The sequence below is a fragment of the Mus pahari genome, chromosome 15 (genome assembly GCF_900095145.1).
Source record: "Mus pahari chromosome 15, PAHARI_EIJ_v1.1, whole genome shotgun sequence".
Lineage (NCBI taxonomy): Eukaryota > Metazoa > Chordata > Mammalia > Rodentia > Muridae > Mus > Mus pahari.
In genome coordinates, this window is record NC_034604.1 from 52880796 (window position 1) to 52897644 (window position 16849).

Consider the following 16849-nt stretch of genomic DNA (forward strand, 5'->3'; position numbering starts at 1 on the left):
CTACCTAATCGACCATTCCTCAGTAACTATAGAAATGACCTCTCTTGTCTACCTATTCTATTATTCTTCACAAACCATAGAAGTGACCCCTTCATAGCTATAGGTTTAACTTTATATAAAACACACACGAATGAAAAAATAACCTCAAGGATCACTTGTCTCCCTTTGTTCTTATGGTAACACTTCCCAGTTAAAGGTATTAAATTAGGTACAGGCTTTGAAAGTGAAATGCAGATTTCTATAATCCAGTCGCTCAGGCCTTTCAAACAAACTTGGCTTTCAAATGAAAGCTTGCTATACAGTACTAGTAAGAACTCTTAAGTTTGCCACAATGTCTCCTTCAGCCTTGCTACAGAAGGAAAATTATTGCTGTACGTTCATACTTACACTCGGCTGCTTTGGAATCTGTTTTTTTTGGGGGGGGGGTGTTATTTGTCCTCCTTTAATTAGTTTTACATAATGCATTAGCTTTTCTCTTCTGCTTTTAAACCTCAGGATCCCTTTCCACCGCTTCTGTTCCAGTCCTGGATGTTCTGCCCTTAGAAGCCAATCTCTTGAGTACTGTTTTTATGCCATGACTCTTAATGACATCGGATCCAGGAGAGTGGACCTTAATGTTGGAAATGCTAACTCTTGTCTTTTGCAGTTTTCATATTTGGTACTTGGGCTGCCATAGACCTAACTGACTTGCATTAATTCCCGTGACTGTGTAGACCAGTGAATGATTTTCAGTTGTGCCCTGATTTGTTCACCTAAGACATGACTTTTGGAATAGTGGTGTAAGACTGGAGAATGCACCCGCAGGACCCCTGCACCCGAGCACTTGGCTGGAGAGTGGAGCCCGTGGAGTTCCTGTAGTCGAAGTTGCAGTTCTGGGGTCAGCAGTCGAGAGCGCAAGTGCCCTGGGTAAAGTCACAGCTCCTGGCTTGGGGGAGGGCATGTGGTCATCAGTTTTGAAATGACAAAGACTTTGCTACCTGTAAATCCTAACGGACAACAAACAAAACTGGCACAACCGTACTGCTGCCTCAAATTGTTTACCCAAAATAAAACGTCTCCTTTAAGAAGCAAACAGTGATCACGCTTTCTAACAAAGAGTAATGACACTGTCCATGAGTAAGTCAAAGGAAATGTACTCCAGTGAGCCGGGTGAGCATTAGAAGAGTCACTTAAATAGTAGAAGGGCTAGGAGGAAGGCACGATGGTGCTAGGACATTGGAAGAGTCAAGTGAACAAGAGGAAGGATAGGAAGAAGGCAAGAGGACTGAATGCTGGGACTGAAGGCAAAGAATGAGAGTAAAGTTAGCGATGATAAAAGCTAAAAAAAAAAAAAAAATTAATATGCAAACAAAAATAAAAAACAAAAAGAGAAGGAACAAACGTCCATGGTGGGCCCATGTACAGCTGAGGTCCTTACCAGGCCCTTTTGTTCAAGACCACTGCACCTGTAGAGAGAGCAGGGGAGCTCGGGGTTCTACTCAGTTTGCCTTGGTGGAGCTCGGGGATGCTGTCCAGTTATATGCTGCTGGAAAGATTCTGAGTTTTCTGCAAATATGAACGTAAAAATCCTCAGAAACAGCTGATGCACGACTTTACATGTTGCATGGAGTTCTGCCCTTGAATTTTGTCTTCTCTTTTTATCTAAAATTGGTTTCATCATTCATGGATTTTTGAAAGATAATTTTTGCATTGAAAAAAATGTTTCTTTTTTTTTAAAATAAGCCTATAAATGCCCTGCTCTCTTCAGCCATGTGTATGCCCATGCTTTTAAAGAAGCAGTCTAATATGATATTTTATAAATATGATGGTTTTCACTTTGAAAAGTTGGTGCTTGTGGGGAAAAGGTGAAATTTATTATCTGTACTCTTTTTCTAGGCTAGGTTCTGAAGCAAGGGATTGTAATGGCCCCAGAAAACAATACAGAATATGTGAGAATCCACCTTGTCCTGCAGGTTTGCCTGGATTCAGAGACTGGCAATGTCAGGCCTATAGTGTTAGAACTTCGTACCCAAAGCATGCACTTCAGTGGCAAGCTGTCTTCGATGAAGGTATGGCCACCAGCTGAATACAAGTTGTTTCATAGTGCTTGTATTATTATTATTATTATTATTATTATTTGGTTCTTTTTGAGACAGGGTTTCTCTGTGTAGCCCTGGCTGTCCTGTAACTCACTCTGTAGACCAGGTTGGCCTTGAACTCAGAAATCCACCTGCCTCTGCCTCCCAAGTGCTGGGATTAAAGGCGTGCGCAACCACTACCTATTATTTGACAAATTAACTTATAATCATTTGTAGACTTTATTTTTTTTTTCTGACCTCATTGACATATAACAAGCACAGAACTAAATGTTTCTATTTCAGTATTGTTGTGGACAATGAATAGATACCCAGTGGAATAACTTAAATGACGGTATCATGTATACAGCAATGTATTATGTACTGGTAAACATTCAAAGATAGTTGATATGTCTAACATTGCTGATAGAAATACAAAATGGTGCAGCCACTCTAAAGAGTAGTTTGGAAATCTCTAAAGTAGTTGAGCATGCAATGAGCAATGTAGAAGTCGAATGCTTAAGCAATGGAATACTATCCAGCCAGTACTATTGGCGGATAAATTTTGATGGATTATGGGGTGTCATGGCAAATAAAAATGTTGGCCACATAAGGCCATGTGCTATACTGTGGTCTGTGGACATAACAGTTTGAAGTGGCAAAAAATACAGAAATGAAAATAAATGGTCAGTGCCAGGGACTAGGAGTGGTGGTAGTAAGCAGTGTGACACGAACCGATGGAGTGGACAGTGTCTTGGTGTCAGCGCGGTTTGCACACAAACAGAATTGTACACGATTACCAGTGTACTCTTGCTTAACTTTGTACTTTACTATAGCTACAGAGAGGAAGTTCTTGAAGTTCCTAAGGGAGAAGTACGTGGGTCATTTCTAAACTAGCTTTACATAATGAGATAAGTCTTTCATTTTGTTTGCATCTTGTATGCGTGCTGAAGCTCTGATGCTAACAATTCGAATTGGGCATCTTGGGGAGCACTGTTCCTTTAAATTAAGTCACAGCATCTGCGTGCCGAGTACAGGCATGTATCCGGAATCACCTACCTTGGTGTGTTGCACTTTCCAGGGTATTCCCTAGGAATAAAGACAATGAATAAAGAATTTATGACATGTATAAAGCTAAATTATGGAGACTGTATTGACGATATGTCACAAAAGGAAAAACACAAAGATTTTTTTCCACCAGACTTCCTGTTTGGAATATGAGTCGAATTTTCACAAGGACTAAGTCCTTTCAACTCATGTTTCTGGCTTGCCTCTGTCTTCAAAGAAAACTCTAGAAAGAGAATTATGTAAACCACTTTTAAGGTGTTACAGTTATAGCGGTCGTCTTCAATTCCAACGATCTGACACAGCAAGCAGTCAGGGAATGGCGTAAGTTGCGGTGCGAAACACATTGCAGAGTTTTATTGCGGCTTCTAATGGCACCTTAAAGGGAAATTTCAAAACCACGCATGTTTAAAGCTGTATTTCCAACTCCCCCAAATTGGTTGGAGTGGCATCTAGAAGCCACATGTGAAAAGTGTTGGAAATGTTCAGGTTTGGAGGCTCATTTAACTGTCTGTCTTCTTTTTGCGAAGTGATACCGGGTTCCATGCCTCTGGCTGTTGGGTGGTATTTATAGAATCCCCTGTGCACACGTGGGACTTTTCTGAAGACATAAGAGCAGTGACAGGCCTGTAAACCATTTTCCATCCTATTTATACAAGTTTAATAAGCAGTAAAGCGCCGACTGGTGTCAAGCCAGGAGAGTAGAATGTAGCGTGGAGGGCCTTCTGAAGTTTCAGGTTTGATTATCTGCAGCACTGATGTCACCAAGTAGCACAGATTCTCTAAAAACTGCTTCAAAATAGAAACACTTAAAAGAAAAAAAAAAAAAAGATGCCACTTTTGAGTCTAAAAGTATTTGAAATCCAGCCCTCCTGCTTCATGCTCATAGGGCACTGAGGAAGAAGGCCAGCAGCTCAGTACTTCCTCAGCCTGAATCAATGTTTTCCACCCTTGACATCAGGCACACTGATTTCTGAGTCAGTGGCAAAGGGACTGAGTCTTACTAACACATCTGCACTTGTGCCTCCCGATCCAAGCTCCTATGCAGACATTTGTCATTTCTGAAAACACAACAAGGAGAGGTTGGAGACAGTTGCTTTTCCTGCTTTGGTAACTGTTTATTTGAGCACGTACGTAAAGCAGTAATTCTTGGTAAACCAAAACTTATTAGTGAGAGACATCAAAAAACTTCATGTGTAAATAATAATAAGAATTTTTAAGTGAGTTGAGAGTAAGAATGCTATCCTTCCGAAAGATATAGACAACACTTGACATGCACCAAATATATTTCAGGAGAACAATTATTATGTTTTCTGTAGTTTTGTCCTAGAAAATAATAATATGTGTATATGATATATAATATATAAACATTTATATAATAAATATACAGTATATAAATATATTACTATAATATTTAAATATATTAAATATAAACAAAATAAATATATAGTATACAATATATGATCTATAATATATATATATATATACACATATATAACATTTGAGGCCAGATTTCATAAGGTTGAAATTAATATAGACTGGGTACTTCTAAATAAACATGTCATCTAATATACTAAGCCTCTGATATAAATCTACTTTAATGTTTCATTGCTCAGTTAGCATTGATTTATATTTTTACCTAGTAATCATTGTGGAAAAGTAGAGGGTAAGATGAGAATATTGATGAGTCAGTTTCCTCTCTTCTATCCACTTTCTATGCAGAGAAACCGTGTGCCTTGTTTTGCTCTCCTGTTGGAAGAGAACAGCCTGTTCTTCTATCAGAAAAAGTGATGGACGGAACTTCTTGTGGATATCAGGGACTAGATATATGTGCAGATGGCAGGTGCCAGGTGAGATATCCATGAACTGATACCGTGTCTACTGGAAAGCTACATGACATGGTGAAGAGCTTTGGACTGAATAAACCCTTTCCTCCCCAATTTGCTTCTTGGTCATGATGTTTGTGCAGGAATAGGAACCCTATCAGGACTGGAACTCAAGCAGGTCAGGAAGCAGGAGCTTCCAGAGGCCACAGAGGGATGTTACTTAATGGCTTGCTTCCCTGGCTTGCTCAGCTTGCTTTCTTATAGAACCCAAGACTACAAGCCCAGGGATGGCACCATCCACAAGGGGCCCTCCCACCCTTGATCACTAATTGAGAAAATGCCTTACAGCTGGATCTCATGGAGGCATTTTCTCAACTGAAGCTCTTTTCTCTGTGATAACTCCATCCTGTGTCAAGTTGACACACAAAACAGAGCCAGTACAGTGGCTTTCTTCAAGTATTGATAGACTAATTCTGATTGGTATATATTCAACTTGGGAAAACAGAATTATTTGTCCTGAGTATCAGTGTTGGACAATATTTCTTCAGTAGACTATAGTAAAGGTATTCGGTCTCAGCTTCCTATGGACAGAATGTTTCTAGGAACTGTAAAAATGAATTTTTCAACGACTCACACTTCCTGTGTCAGCCAGGGATGTGAATTCTTATACTCACTTCCCTTAGGAACTGTGCCTTAGAATTCATCTTCTCCACAGCAGGAAGTAAGCATGGACCAGAACATAATTTTCTTCAGTAATTTTATTGTCTTCAATATTTATTTCAAACCTACTTTGAATCAGCTCACTCCTTTAATCCCAGCGTTCAGCAGGCAGAGACAGGTGGATCTATTTCGTTCAAGGCCATCCTAGACTTCAGAGTGAGTTTCAGGACAATGAAGGCTACACAGAGACACCCTGTCTCAAAAAAAAAAAAAAAAAAAAAAAAAAAAAAAAAAAAAAAAAAAAAAAAAAAAAAACGAAACAAACAAAACGATTCCATTGAGATATCATTTGATAGTTACCGTAAGATAAATATTCTCACCACTACTTACAGTCCATTTGCCAGTTTTGTTATCTGACATGAGTTTATGGTGGTGTTTGCAGTGCAGAATGAGGAAGTTTGACAATTTGCCTCTCAGCTACCTGATTTTCAGAGATAAAGCTCATCCTAAATAATTGCTAAACAATAATAGCTCATCCTAGATGAAGGGAGGAAGGAAACAATCGAACTCTTTAAAAAAATGATTTCATTTTCTTTTTGTTACTGTTTTTGTATCACATGCATGCACATAATATATTTTTATCAAATTTTCCAGTCTGTTGTCTCCTCCCAGGCCCTCCTTTATTCCACCAGCCATCCTTCCCTCTCCACTTAATACATTTTGTTTTAAACTCATGACATCCAACTAGTGCTGCCCATATATGCACCGGGGTAGGGTCATTTATTGGCCAATAGATAACCTCTCGAGAGCCATGTTCCTAAAGAGAACTATTTCTCCCTCCTCTAGAGCATCTATCAGTTGCTCGTAGCTCTTTATACAGATGGGGGGGGGGGGCGAGCAGAGGACTTCATGAACACTTTGCCATGTATGCTGGGGTTTTGTCTTGCTTGATTTTATACATTCACAGATGCTCTCACTACCTATGAGCAACTAATCTGCCATGTCCTGGACCATTTTTTTTCCCTAGGGTTATCCACTCTGATTCTTTCCATCTTTCCTTCTCCCATGATTGTTGAAACCTGAAAGGATGGAATTGGCCTGTTGATCTCATCTACTGTAAAAAAGAACCATCTGTTTCTGTATGAGGATGAGAAGATGCACTACTCTGTGTTTATGAGGATAAGAACTTAGGCAGCAGTTAAACACTATGCCCACTTACCAGAATAATAGTACTAGGTTCTCTCCCAGAACCTATGACTTACCCAGCCATGGGTTCTTCCCCTGTTAATGGTGACATAGATAAATTATATCTTGTAGAGTGGGCCTTACAATCCAACCCTAAAGCAGTTGATTACTGCCATAGAAATTTGGCATTATTGCACCAATGTGTTTATTTTGTCAAGCCACTAGAACTATAGTGTACAGATTTCACAGCTGGATGAGACTGTTGATTACTGTACTTCCCTGGTTTTACACCTAGCATCCCCTGCACTATGAAAGCTAGAGTGTAAGGATGGCCACTCCCATTAGGGCACCAGCTGCATTTCTTCATGTTCTATGACCCAAGAATTGCAATAGGCTATAGTGTTTAGGGGTTTTAAGTGGCCAAAATCTTGGAAGGAGGTACAGATTACCTGCTACTGGGTTTGTTTGTTTGTTTGATTGATTTATTTATTGATTGATTGATTGATTAGTCTGTGGTACCTGGGAGAACAATGTTTCCCTGTTGTAGGGTAACACCATTTAATGCCTTTGAAATGTGCATGAGTGTGTTTCGGGAAGCTCTTGTACTACTAGGTCTCTACATACCAGATGGTTACTTAGGTTTACCATGCCTTCCTATGTCCCACCCTTTCAACTCTTCTTACCCATTACTCTACCTTCCCTGTTCCCTCACAAGCTTAGTCTCCGGTTGAGTTTCCTGGGCACTTCAATTAAACTTATTTCTAACGATTCAGAGCTAGCGCCCATGCCCACGTGATGTTTGTGCATCTTCATGCTGTTCCCATCACTTAGAAGCTTTTCAGCACCATATATTGACTGCAAAATTCATCATCTCGTTCTTCTTTACAGGAAAGTATTGCTCCATTGTGTACATGTCCATATGGTCATTATCCCATTCACCTATTTGTGACCATCCTGACTATTGGAATTAGAGCAGCATTGAACACCGATGATTTAGTGTTTCTATAATGGGATATAGTGGCCTTTGTATTATGCCCAGGAGTGGTATAGCTGAGTTATATAGTCAAAATATTCTAGCCTTTTGAGGAATTTCCACACTGATTCCCATAGTGGCTGCACATGTTTGCACTCCCTCTAACAGGAAATAAGTGTTCTCCTTTCTACACATCCAAGCCAGAATTTGTTGTGACTTGTTCTTAGGGCCTTAGCCATTCTGACTGGAGTAAGATAAAATTTCAAAGTAGGTTAAATGTACAGTTCCCTGATGCATACCTCAGCCATTTGAGAACTATTGTTTAGGTTTCTTGTGTGTGTGTGTGTGTGTGTGTGTTTGTGTGTGTGTGTGTGTGTGTGTGTGTGTTTAAGTTTATTTTTAAACTTTTCTATATTCTAGACACTAACCCAGTGTTGGGTACATGACTGGCATATCCATTATTGGTATTTCCCAAATTTTAAGATGTCTCTTCACTTGAATGATTGTGTTATTTGCCCTATAGAAAATTTTATGTCATGAGGACTCATTTGCTAGTTGTAAGTCTTCACTCTTATATTACCAAGTTCCTGTTTGGAAAGTCCTTTCCTGAAAGTGCCTATAATTTCCAGTGTATTCCCCCACTTTCTCTTTTAAAAGACTAAAGCATCGGGCATTATATTGAGATTATTGATCCACTTTCAGTTGAGTTGATACAGAGTGAAAGATAGTTCTTCTACATGTAGTTATCTAGTTTGACTAAAGTCTTTGGTTGAAGGTTCTGCCTTCTCTCCAAAATATAACTTTGGCCTTTTTGTGAAAAGCAGTGTCTGCAGGAGTGTAGATTTATTAATTTTATCCCTTTGATCAATGTGTCTCTTTTAATGCTGACTTCATGCTATTTTGATTCCTATGGCTCTATAGAATAACTTGGAATTAGGGCTTGTAATATCTCAACAGTATTTTTATCTTTAGGATTTATCTATGCTAGGTCTTTTGTGTTTAGATTTAAAATTTAAGATTATGTTTTTAATTTCTGTGATGAATTGCATTGGAATTTTGATGGCAATTGCACTGCATCTATGGATTGCTCTCAGTAGAATGAACATTACCAAACTATCGATCCTACCAACTCATTCCCATGAGTGGCATAGCTGAATACCTTTTGGTGGATATGTCATTTTTTTTTCATAGTCCTAAAGTTTTCATTTTATAGGTCTTTTGCTTCCCTGGTAAGATTTAATCTGAGATACTGTTTGAGGCATGTAGAAAGCTGCCTATTTTTGAATATAATTTTTCTTCTTGCTGCTTTCCTGAACATGTTTATCAACTGTAGGAGTTTTAGGAGTTAGTGTAATGCTAGTTTTGTAAAAAGAATTAGGAAACAATCTTTACTCTTCTATTTTATGAAACAGTTTGAGAAACATCAGCTTTAGTTCTTCCTTAAAGAGCTGGTAGAACTCTGCAATAAATCCACCTATGCCTGGGCTGGTTTGGGTTTGGAGGATTTTTATTGCAAACTCAACCTCGTTATTCATGATAGATTTATTTAAATATTTATGTCTTCCCGGATTACTCCAGCATGTCAGAAGCATTAAGAAACTTGTCCATTTCTTTAGATTTCCCAGTTTTATGGAATGGGGGTTTTGGAACAATATCTTTCGCACTCTCTGGATTTCAGTGGTGTTTGGTTTAGTACCTTTTTTTATCCCCAGTTTTATTAATTTGGGTCTTCTTTCTTTTTGCTAATCTAGCTAGTGTTTTGATCACACTTGTTTATCTTTTCAAAGAACCATCTCTTCTTCTAATTGATTTTATTTTTATTCATTCATTAATTTATGCTCTAATCTTAGATATTTCTCCCTGTTTATGGTTAGGGCATTTGTTTTGATTTTGTTTCCCCAAGGCCTTATAGTACTGCATTACGTTTTTTTATTTGGTTTTGTTGTAACTCTTAGAGCTATAACCTTTCCTCTCACGAGTGCCTTTGTTGCATCCTGCAGATCTAAGTGTGTTGCATTTTCCTTTTGATTCTAGTCTAGTCTAGTTTAACTTTCCACATTTTATATTTTATAACCCAGCCAGATTTGTTAAATTTCTATAACTGTACATTTTCTATATTTTTATCACTGCTAATACCTACTTTTACTTTGTTTATGTTGAATAAGATATAAGGAATTGTTTAAATTCCCCTATAGTTGTTGAGAGATAGTTTATTTTTTATGTCCCAGAATATGTTGTATTTGGGTGAAGTTTCAATGGGCTACTGAGATAACCATATATTGTCTAGTGTTCGGATGGAATGCTCTGTAGAGATCTGTTGGATCTATTTGATCTGTGATGTCACCTACCTCTACTACTACTCTGTGCACCCCTCTCCCCAGATGATGTCTTTTGGTGAATGTATAGTGTTGAAATTACATAATATTAATGTGTAATGGTGAACCACGTGCATTACACTTAGCAGAATTTGCTTTATAAAGTTTAATGCTTGAAAGTTTGTAACGTCTTACTCATGGTTTGTCCCTTTAATCAGTATGAGGTAACCTATTGTAACTCTTCTCATTGATTTAATTTAGTCTTGGAGATAACAACCAAACATGACAAAAATAAAATATAATAAGATAAAGCAAAAACTATTATATCAAAGTTGGACGTGGCAGCCCAACAGGAGGAAAAGGGTCTCAGGAGCAGGCAGGAGAGTCAGAGACCTATTCATTCAGATGGCCAGGAGTCCTATAAAATACTCAGCTAAAAGGACCTGGTGCAATCCCATTTAAGCCTTCTGCTTCTTGCCTCAGTCTCAGTGAGTTCACCTTGCTTGGTTGATTCAGAGGACCTTGTTCTCCTGGTGTCCTCCATCTCCTCTATCTCTTATGCTCTTTCCTCCTCCTCAGCCAGTGTTCCCTGAGCTCTGAGGGGAGGGATTTAATGGAGACCTCCCATTTAGACTCTCTCTCTCTCTCTCTCTCTCTCTCTCTCTCTCTCTCTCTCTCTCTCTCTCTCTCTGTGTGTGTGTGTGTGTGTGTATAATGTTTGGCTGTGGGTCTCTTCATTTATTCCCATCTGCTACCCAAGGAAGCTTCTCTGATGATATCTAGATAAGCCAGTGATATGTGAGTATAGCAGAATTATCATTGTGAGTTCATTCATTCATTCATTCATTCATTCATTTTAGACAAGTAGTGTTTGGTTTTATCTTAGATGTCTAGGCTAACTAGTCTCAGGTTCTTGTTTGCCAAAGCAGTATTGCGTTTGCTTTCCTTCTCATGGAGTGAACATTCAGTCTAATAAGAAGACATTGACTATTCCCACAATTCTGTGTCACAATTACCCTTGGATATTTTGCCAACAGGACAGATTATACTTAAAAGCTTTTGTGGATGAGTTGCTGTTTACATTTTTTCTTTTAGCAACCTTCACCAAAGACACTAGTATGGGGAGGGAGTGTAGAAGGCTCCATATAGGCACCAGCCCAGCTTCTCCATGATTATAGAGTTGTATATATGTATATATGTATGTATGTATGCATGTATGTTGTCTTTAGCAATAGGGCCCTGCTATTAGTAAGCGGAAAGCATGCCTTTATTTTAGCAACAGCTTGAGTTGTTTGTAGATTTCCATTGGATCTCTTGTCCAACAAATGAATTGAGTGCAACACAGTCTAGCTATTGGAAGCCTCGTTTGGTGTCAAGTGATCACCATTTCAGACTCCATGTCCCCATTATTAGGAAACCTTACAAGGATCATATTAATATGTTTCAGGAAGGTTTTCTAGGTTTCCATATCATCCCTTAAATGAGTCTTTTTTTTTTTTTTTGGTTTTTTGAGACAGAGTTTCTCTGTATAGCCCTGGCTGTCCTGGAACTCACTTTGTAGACCAGGCTGGCCTCGAACTCAGAAATCTGCCTGCCTCTGCCTCCCAAGTGCTGGGATTAAAGGCGTGTGCCACCACGCCCGGCGGTTATAATTTTTAATGATGGCTAATATCCAATTTTAAGCTACTCCATATGATATTTGTCTTTCTGTGTCTGGGTTACCACACTCGGACTGAGACCATTTTTTGTTTTTGTTTTTGTTTTTGTTTTTTTTGTTTTTAGCATTATCCATTTGCCAGTGAATTTCATTATATCATTTTATTAACAGCTGAGTCATTCTCTATTTTGTAAATGTACCACAATTTCTTTATCTATTCTTCTGTTGAGAGACATCTAGCTTGTTTCCAGTTTTTGTCTATTTTGAAAAGAACAGCAATGAATATGGTTTAACATGTGCCTTTGTGGTAACATGGGGTATCCTTTGAGTATATGACCAAGAGTGGTATAGCTGTATCTTGAAGTAGATCTAGCCCAACTTTCTGAGGAACTGTCACTCTGATTTCCATTGTGACTATATAAGTTTACATTCCCACCAGCAATGGAGGAGTACTCCCCTTCTTCCACATCTTCACCAGCATGAGCTGTCTTGTGTTACGGATCCTAACTATTCTGACAGGAACCCCAAAGTAATTTTGATTTTCATTTCCCTGATCGCCAAAGATTTTGAACATTTCTTTAAGTGTTTCTCAACCATTTGAATTTCCACTATTGAGAATTCTGTGTTTATATCTGTACTGCATTTTTGAATTGGATGATTTGGTTTTACTTTTTGTTTTTTATCTAGTTTCTTTTTTTTTTTTTTTTTTTTGGTTTTTCCAGACAGGGTTTCTCTGTATAGCCCTGGCTGTCCTGGAACTCACTCTATAGACCAGGCTGGCCTTGAACTCAGATATCCGCCTGTCTCTGCCTCCCGAGTGCTGGGATTAAAGGCGTGCGCCACCACACCCGGCTTTTATCTAGTTTCTTGAAGTCTTTGCCTTTTTAAAAGGACAGTAAGACCATTGAAATTCAAAGGTATTAAAAGTTCTGTATTGATCCCTGTATTTTTGTTGATTTTATTGTGTTTATTTTCTTACACTTTATCACTTACTTAATGTTATCTTCTTACTATCATCTCTTAGACATGCCTCAACCTTCCTTCTGTCCAAAGTATTTCTTCCAGTTACCTCTGTAGGGCAGGATTTGTTGTCATATCCTTTTAACCTGCCTTTACTACAAAAATGTTTTTCTTATTCTTTGTTTATGATACATAGTATGACATAGTAGTATGTGGTGGAATCTCTAATCTTAAAGAACTTGGAGAATAGTGATCCAAGCCCCTTTGGTTTTTAAAATCTCCAATGAAAATTGTGCTGTTACTCTGATCTGCCTGACTCTTCCTATGACTTAGCCTTTCTTGCAGCACTTCAGACCTTGATTTTGTTCTGTAGATTCAGTGTCTGATTACTATATGACATGGGGAGTTTCTTTTATGATTCTATTTGGTGTTCTGTGTACTTCTGGCAACTTGATAGACATCTCTTTCCTTAGACTTATATAATTTTGTTGAAAATAGCCTCTGTCCCTTTAACCAGGATTTTCTCCCTTTTTGATACCTATGATTCTTAGTGTCCTATAGTTAGTGCATGCTCTGTTCTTGGATGATTTTAGTTTTATTGTTTTCATTGATTGAGTGATCCATTTCCTCTACCTTGTCTGCAGACATTCTCTTTTCCACTTCATCTATTCTATTGATAAGACTTTCTTCTGTGCTTTTTATGTGGCTAACTGAACTTTTTATTTAAAGTTCTATTTCATTTAAGCTTTATTCACAATCTCTATCCTTTTATTAAGTTGTATTTTCACATACTGAATGGTTTTTCTCCATATTTTATTCAATATTTTTCTTTGAATGGTCTTTACTCTAACATTTATTTGCATCCTCTTTGTATTTTTGAACATATTCTTAATGCTGTCTTGCAAAACTTGTATTTCATGTAAGTTGCCTTTCTCCAGGAACATTGGGGTGCTAATTTTTGGAGAGAAAATACTTTCTTGGATATTTGTGTTTATGATTTTGTTATGGGACCTAGGTATCTAAAGTCACATAAATGGTATTGCAATTTTTACGGATATCTGCCCCAACTTTGGTAAAGTGGACATTTGAATCTCTATAGGCTGTTATTCAAATTTGTCAGATTTTAGACCAACTGGTTGATTCTAGTTTTCAGCCTTTGGTTCATATAGTGTTGATGTGCAGTGGCAGTATCAGAAATGACCCTATCCTAGCTAGAGCTAATACAACTTATGAACTCAGGAGCCAACTTTACATAGAATGAGCAGATTCTCACTGAAGTTCCCCAGAAGTCTGAAGAAGACTCAAAGGGCTCTATTGGTAGTTGTTAAGTATAGGCACTAGTTGTCAGTGGGTTCTGTTACCTGGAGGAGCCTTATGAAATTTTATGACTGGTCCACCATTGCTACATTAAGGCAGAATGGAGAGTCATTGGTCCTATGACAATGGTGTGAAGGTGGCTACCTGGGGAAGTTGTACAGAACTGTGCATGGTCCTTTCTCGTCCAGTTTGCAGGCCCTGGGGAATACTTCAACTTTTGATATATGTTCTTCTTTTCTTACAGAAACCTGGTTGCGACGGTTTATTGGGGTCTCTTGCCAGGGAAGATCATTGTGGCGTATGTAACGGCAATGGGAAATCATGCAAAGTCATTAAAGGCGATTTTAATCACACCAGAGGGGCAGGTAAACTGTTCTTTATTTTTCCTACTCAATAAACTGTAGTGTCTTTCTAGACAAAAACTAGATTAAATTTGATTTAGAAATCACTATTCTTATTCTACTGAAGACATTTTCGATGAGTGTTTAATCATTTTAGTGATGACTTACAATACATGTGATATGAGGCAGAAACTTGAACAAGCTTATTTTTCAATAATGAAAACATGAAGTCATGTGTTGTGCATTCTAGAAGTTAGAGCAGGAAGGGGGTAATCTAATTTGCATCAGCTTATGTTACCAGGCTTCTAAAATTCTTATTAGCCAGCGTGTCTAACAAAAGTAGTGATTTGCCACAACTTGCAACAACCATTGACAATATTAGTTTCAGGGTTCCCGCTTTCCATTCCGCTTTTGATAATTCTTTTACTTAGTTTTGGGGGGAAATTTTTGAAAGCTGGAATCTCAATAACAGGATCATGTGGTGGAAATCAGAGCAGGGACAGCAGAACACAGGGACATTTCCACGGACATTAATAGCAAGGGTTCCCTCCTCTCCTCTTTCCCATCTATAAATGCTACACACAGGGGATGTAAGGGATGTGATCCATAGAGTGTGCACTGAGAGTTCCTTGTCACAAAATGTGATTATTAGTATTGGCTCTGAATTATAACTCACCAGTACTTTATACACACACACAAATATACATGAATCAACATATATACACACTTATGTAATACAAACAAATATACATGAATCAATATATATACATATATATGTATATATACACACACACACATACATACATACACACTTATATAGATACACACACATCACTACTTATCAGGTTCTCAAGCTTGCTGGGAAGAAGCAAATGTTTTCTATGCCTCATAGAGTCCTTTCCTGAACATACTATTATGGGTTGGGCCACCATTTATGACTGTTTTCTTTTTAAGAGATATATTTTATTATATTTGCATCTCTGTGTATGCTTGTGTGTGTGGGGGGGTGCCCACAAAGGTGAGAAGAAGGTGGTTGAGACCCTGGTGCTGGAGTTCCAGGCAGTTGTGAGCTATCTGACAAGGGTGTTCTAATCTAAACTTGGGTCTCCTGAAAGAGCCATAAATGCTTAGAGGAACATATACTTTAGCAAATGCTTTAGTGTCTCTCCAGCCCCCATTAACATCTATATTTACACCAACACTTACATGTTCATGTTAACATTTCATTTAAATTCTCAGGTTCAAAAAAGTAAAAAATTCTAATGCTAAACTATAAATTAGTTATATTTGAAGAACAAGCAATCAATGTTGGACAGTCAATGAAACTGAAGTCATTTTCAATAAGTGAGTTGTTCTAAAAGGAAAGTCAGATGAATCTTTGGGAGGTGAAATGAAATTGTTTGTTTGTTTTGTTGTTTGTTTTGCTTTGCCTTAGCAGAATAAGAGACAAACCATTCAAATCTGCCAGTGGTCATTTAGGAAAGACAAGATGCACTTAGCTGAAACAGATTCTCAAACCTTCATTTAAAAATGTAATACTAGCAAATGTCCCACCTCACCCCATTTCCATGGTTGCGACATGTAGTGTTTTACAGTACAGAATTCAAATGTGATTTGAAAGACCACAACAGAGTGAGCCTTTTCTGTCCTCATTCCATCAGATTTGTTCTTCAAGAGCTAAGACCACTGCTCACCTCACAATCCTCATTACACACAGAAAACAAAACCTTTTGCTTCCCGCGTACATTCTCCGAAGACATCTTGTCTATCTTTTGGGGGGAAGTTCCCTTGACTTGTATGGTCAGCCCTTTCCTCTGATTGACGCTAGTGTTTTCAAATGTGAGTCATAGACATATACCTTAAAGAAAGAGCAGCAGTGCATTGCTAAGCCATGTATGATGAGAATTGGGGAGTGCCTTAAATAAACCAGTTTTTATTACTTATCAGAGAATTAACCATGATGTTCTGTGCTATCTTTTAACATAAATTTACAATTTATTTGACTCCTATCTACATAACTGTCCATCCGACCTTATTTCTAAGCACAGATACCCGCCAGCCATGGGTCTGTTTTCACTCCTGTTTTGTCTTTGTGACATAGTGCCAATGCTTTCCATTTGGAACTGCTGCAAACAATTAGATGTTAGTGAAAATGGTCAAGTCATTGAGTAATTAGAAAAACTGTCTCTTGAATGGAAGCTTGAATGTTAACTTCACATGCCGAGACTGCGGAGATGTCTTGGTTGGTAAACAGTATAAGATATAAGCATGAGGACCAGCGTTCATATCCCTAGTGTGACTGTAAAAAAAACCCAAAACCAACCAACAAATCAGCCAACCAATCAACCAACCAAGCAAGCAAGCAAACAAACAAACAATCGAAGGATGGCCTTGAGCATTTGTAATCACAGAGCAGGGGAGACTGACCAGCCAATCTTGCTGGATCAGTGAGATGTAGATTTAATGTGTGACCTCATCTCAAAACAGTAAGATAAA

At 38.1% G+C, this 16849-nt stretch overlaps 1 protein-coding gene across 1 annotated transcript in view; it reads left to right on the top strand.

The window, feature by feature from the left end:
* Adamts19 (ADAM metallopeptidase with thrombospondin type 1 motif 19) overlaps positions 1 to 16849 on the top strand; it is a 196553-nt gene that overhangs the window by 119985 nt on the left and 59719 nt on the right. Inside the window, exons 12-15 of the mRNA XM_021214717.1 lie at positions 776 to 906; positions 1876 to 2048; positions 4842 to 4969; positions 14257 to 14377. Of these exons, the coding sequence (XP_021070376.1) occupies positions 776 to 906; positions 1876 to 2048; positions 4842 to 4969; positions 14257 to 14377 (553 nt within the window). The remainder of the gene's footprint in view (positions 1 to 775; positions 907 to 1875; positions 2049 to 4841; positions 4970 to 14256; positions 14378 to 16849) is intronic.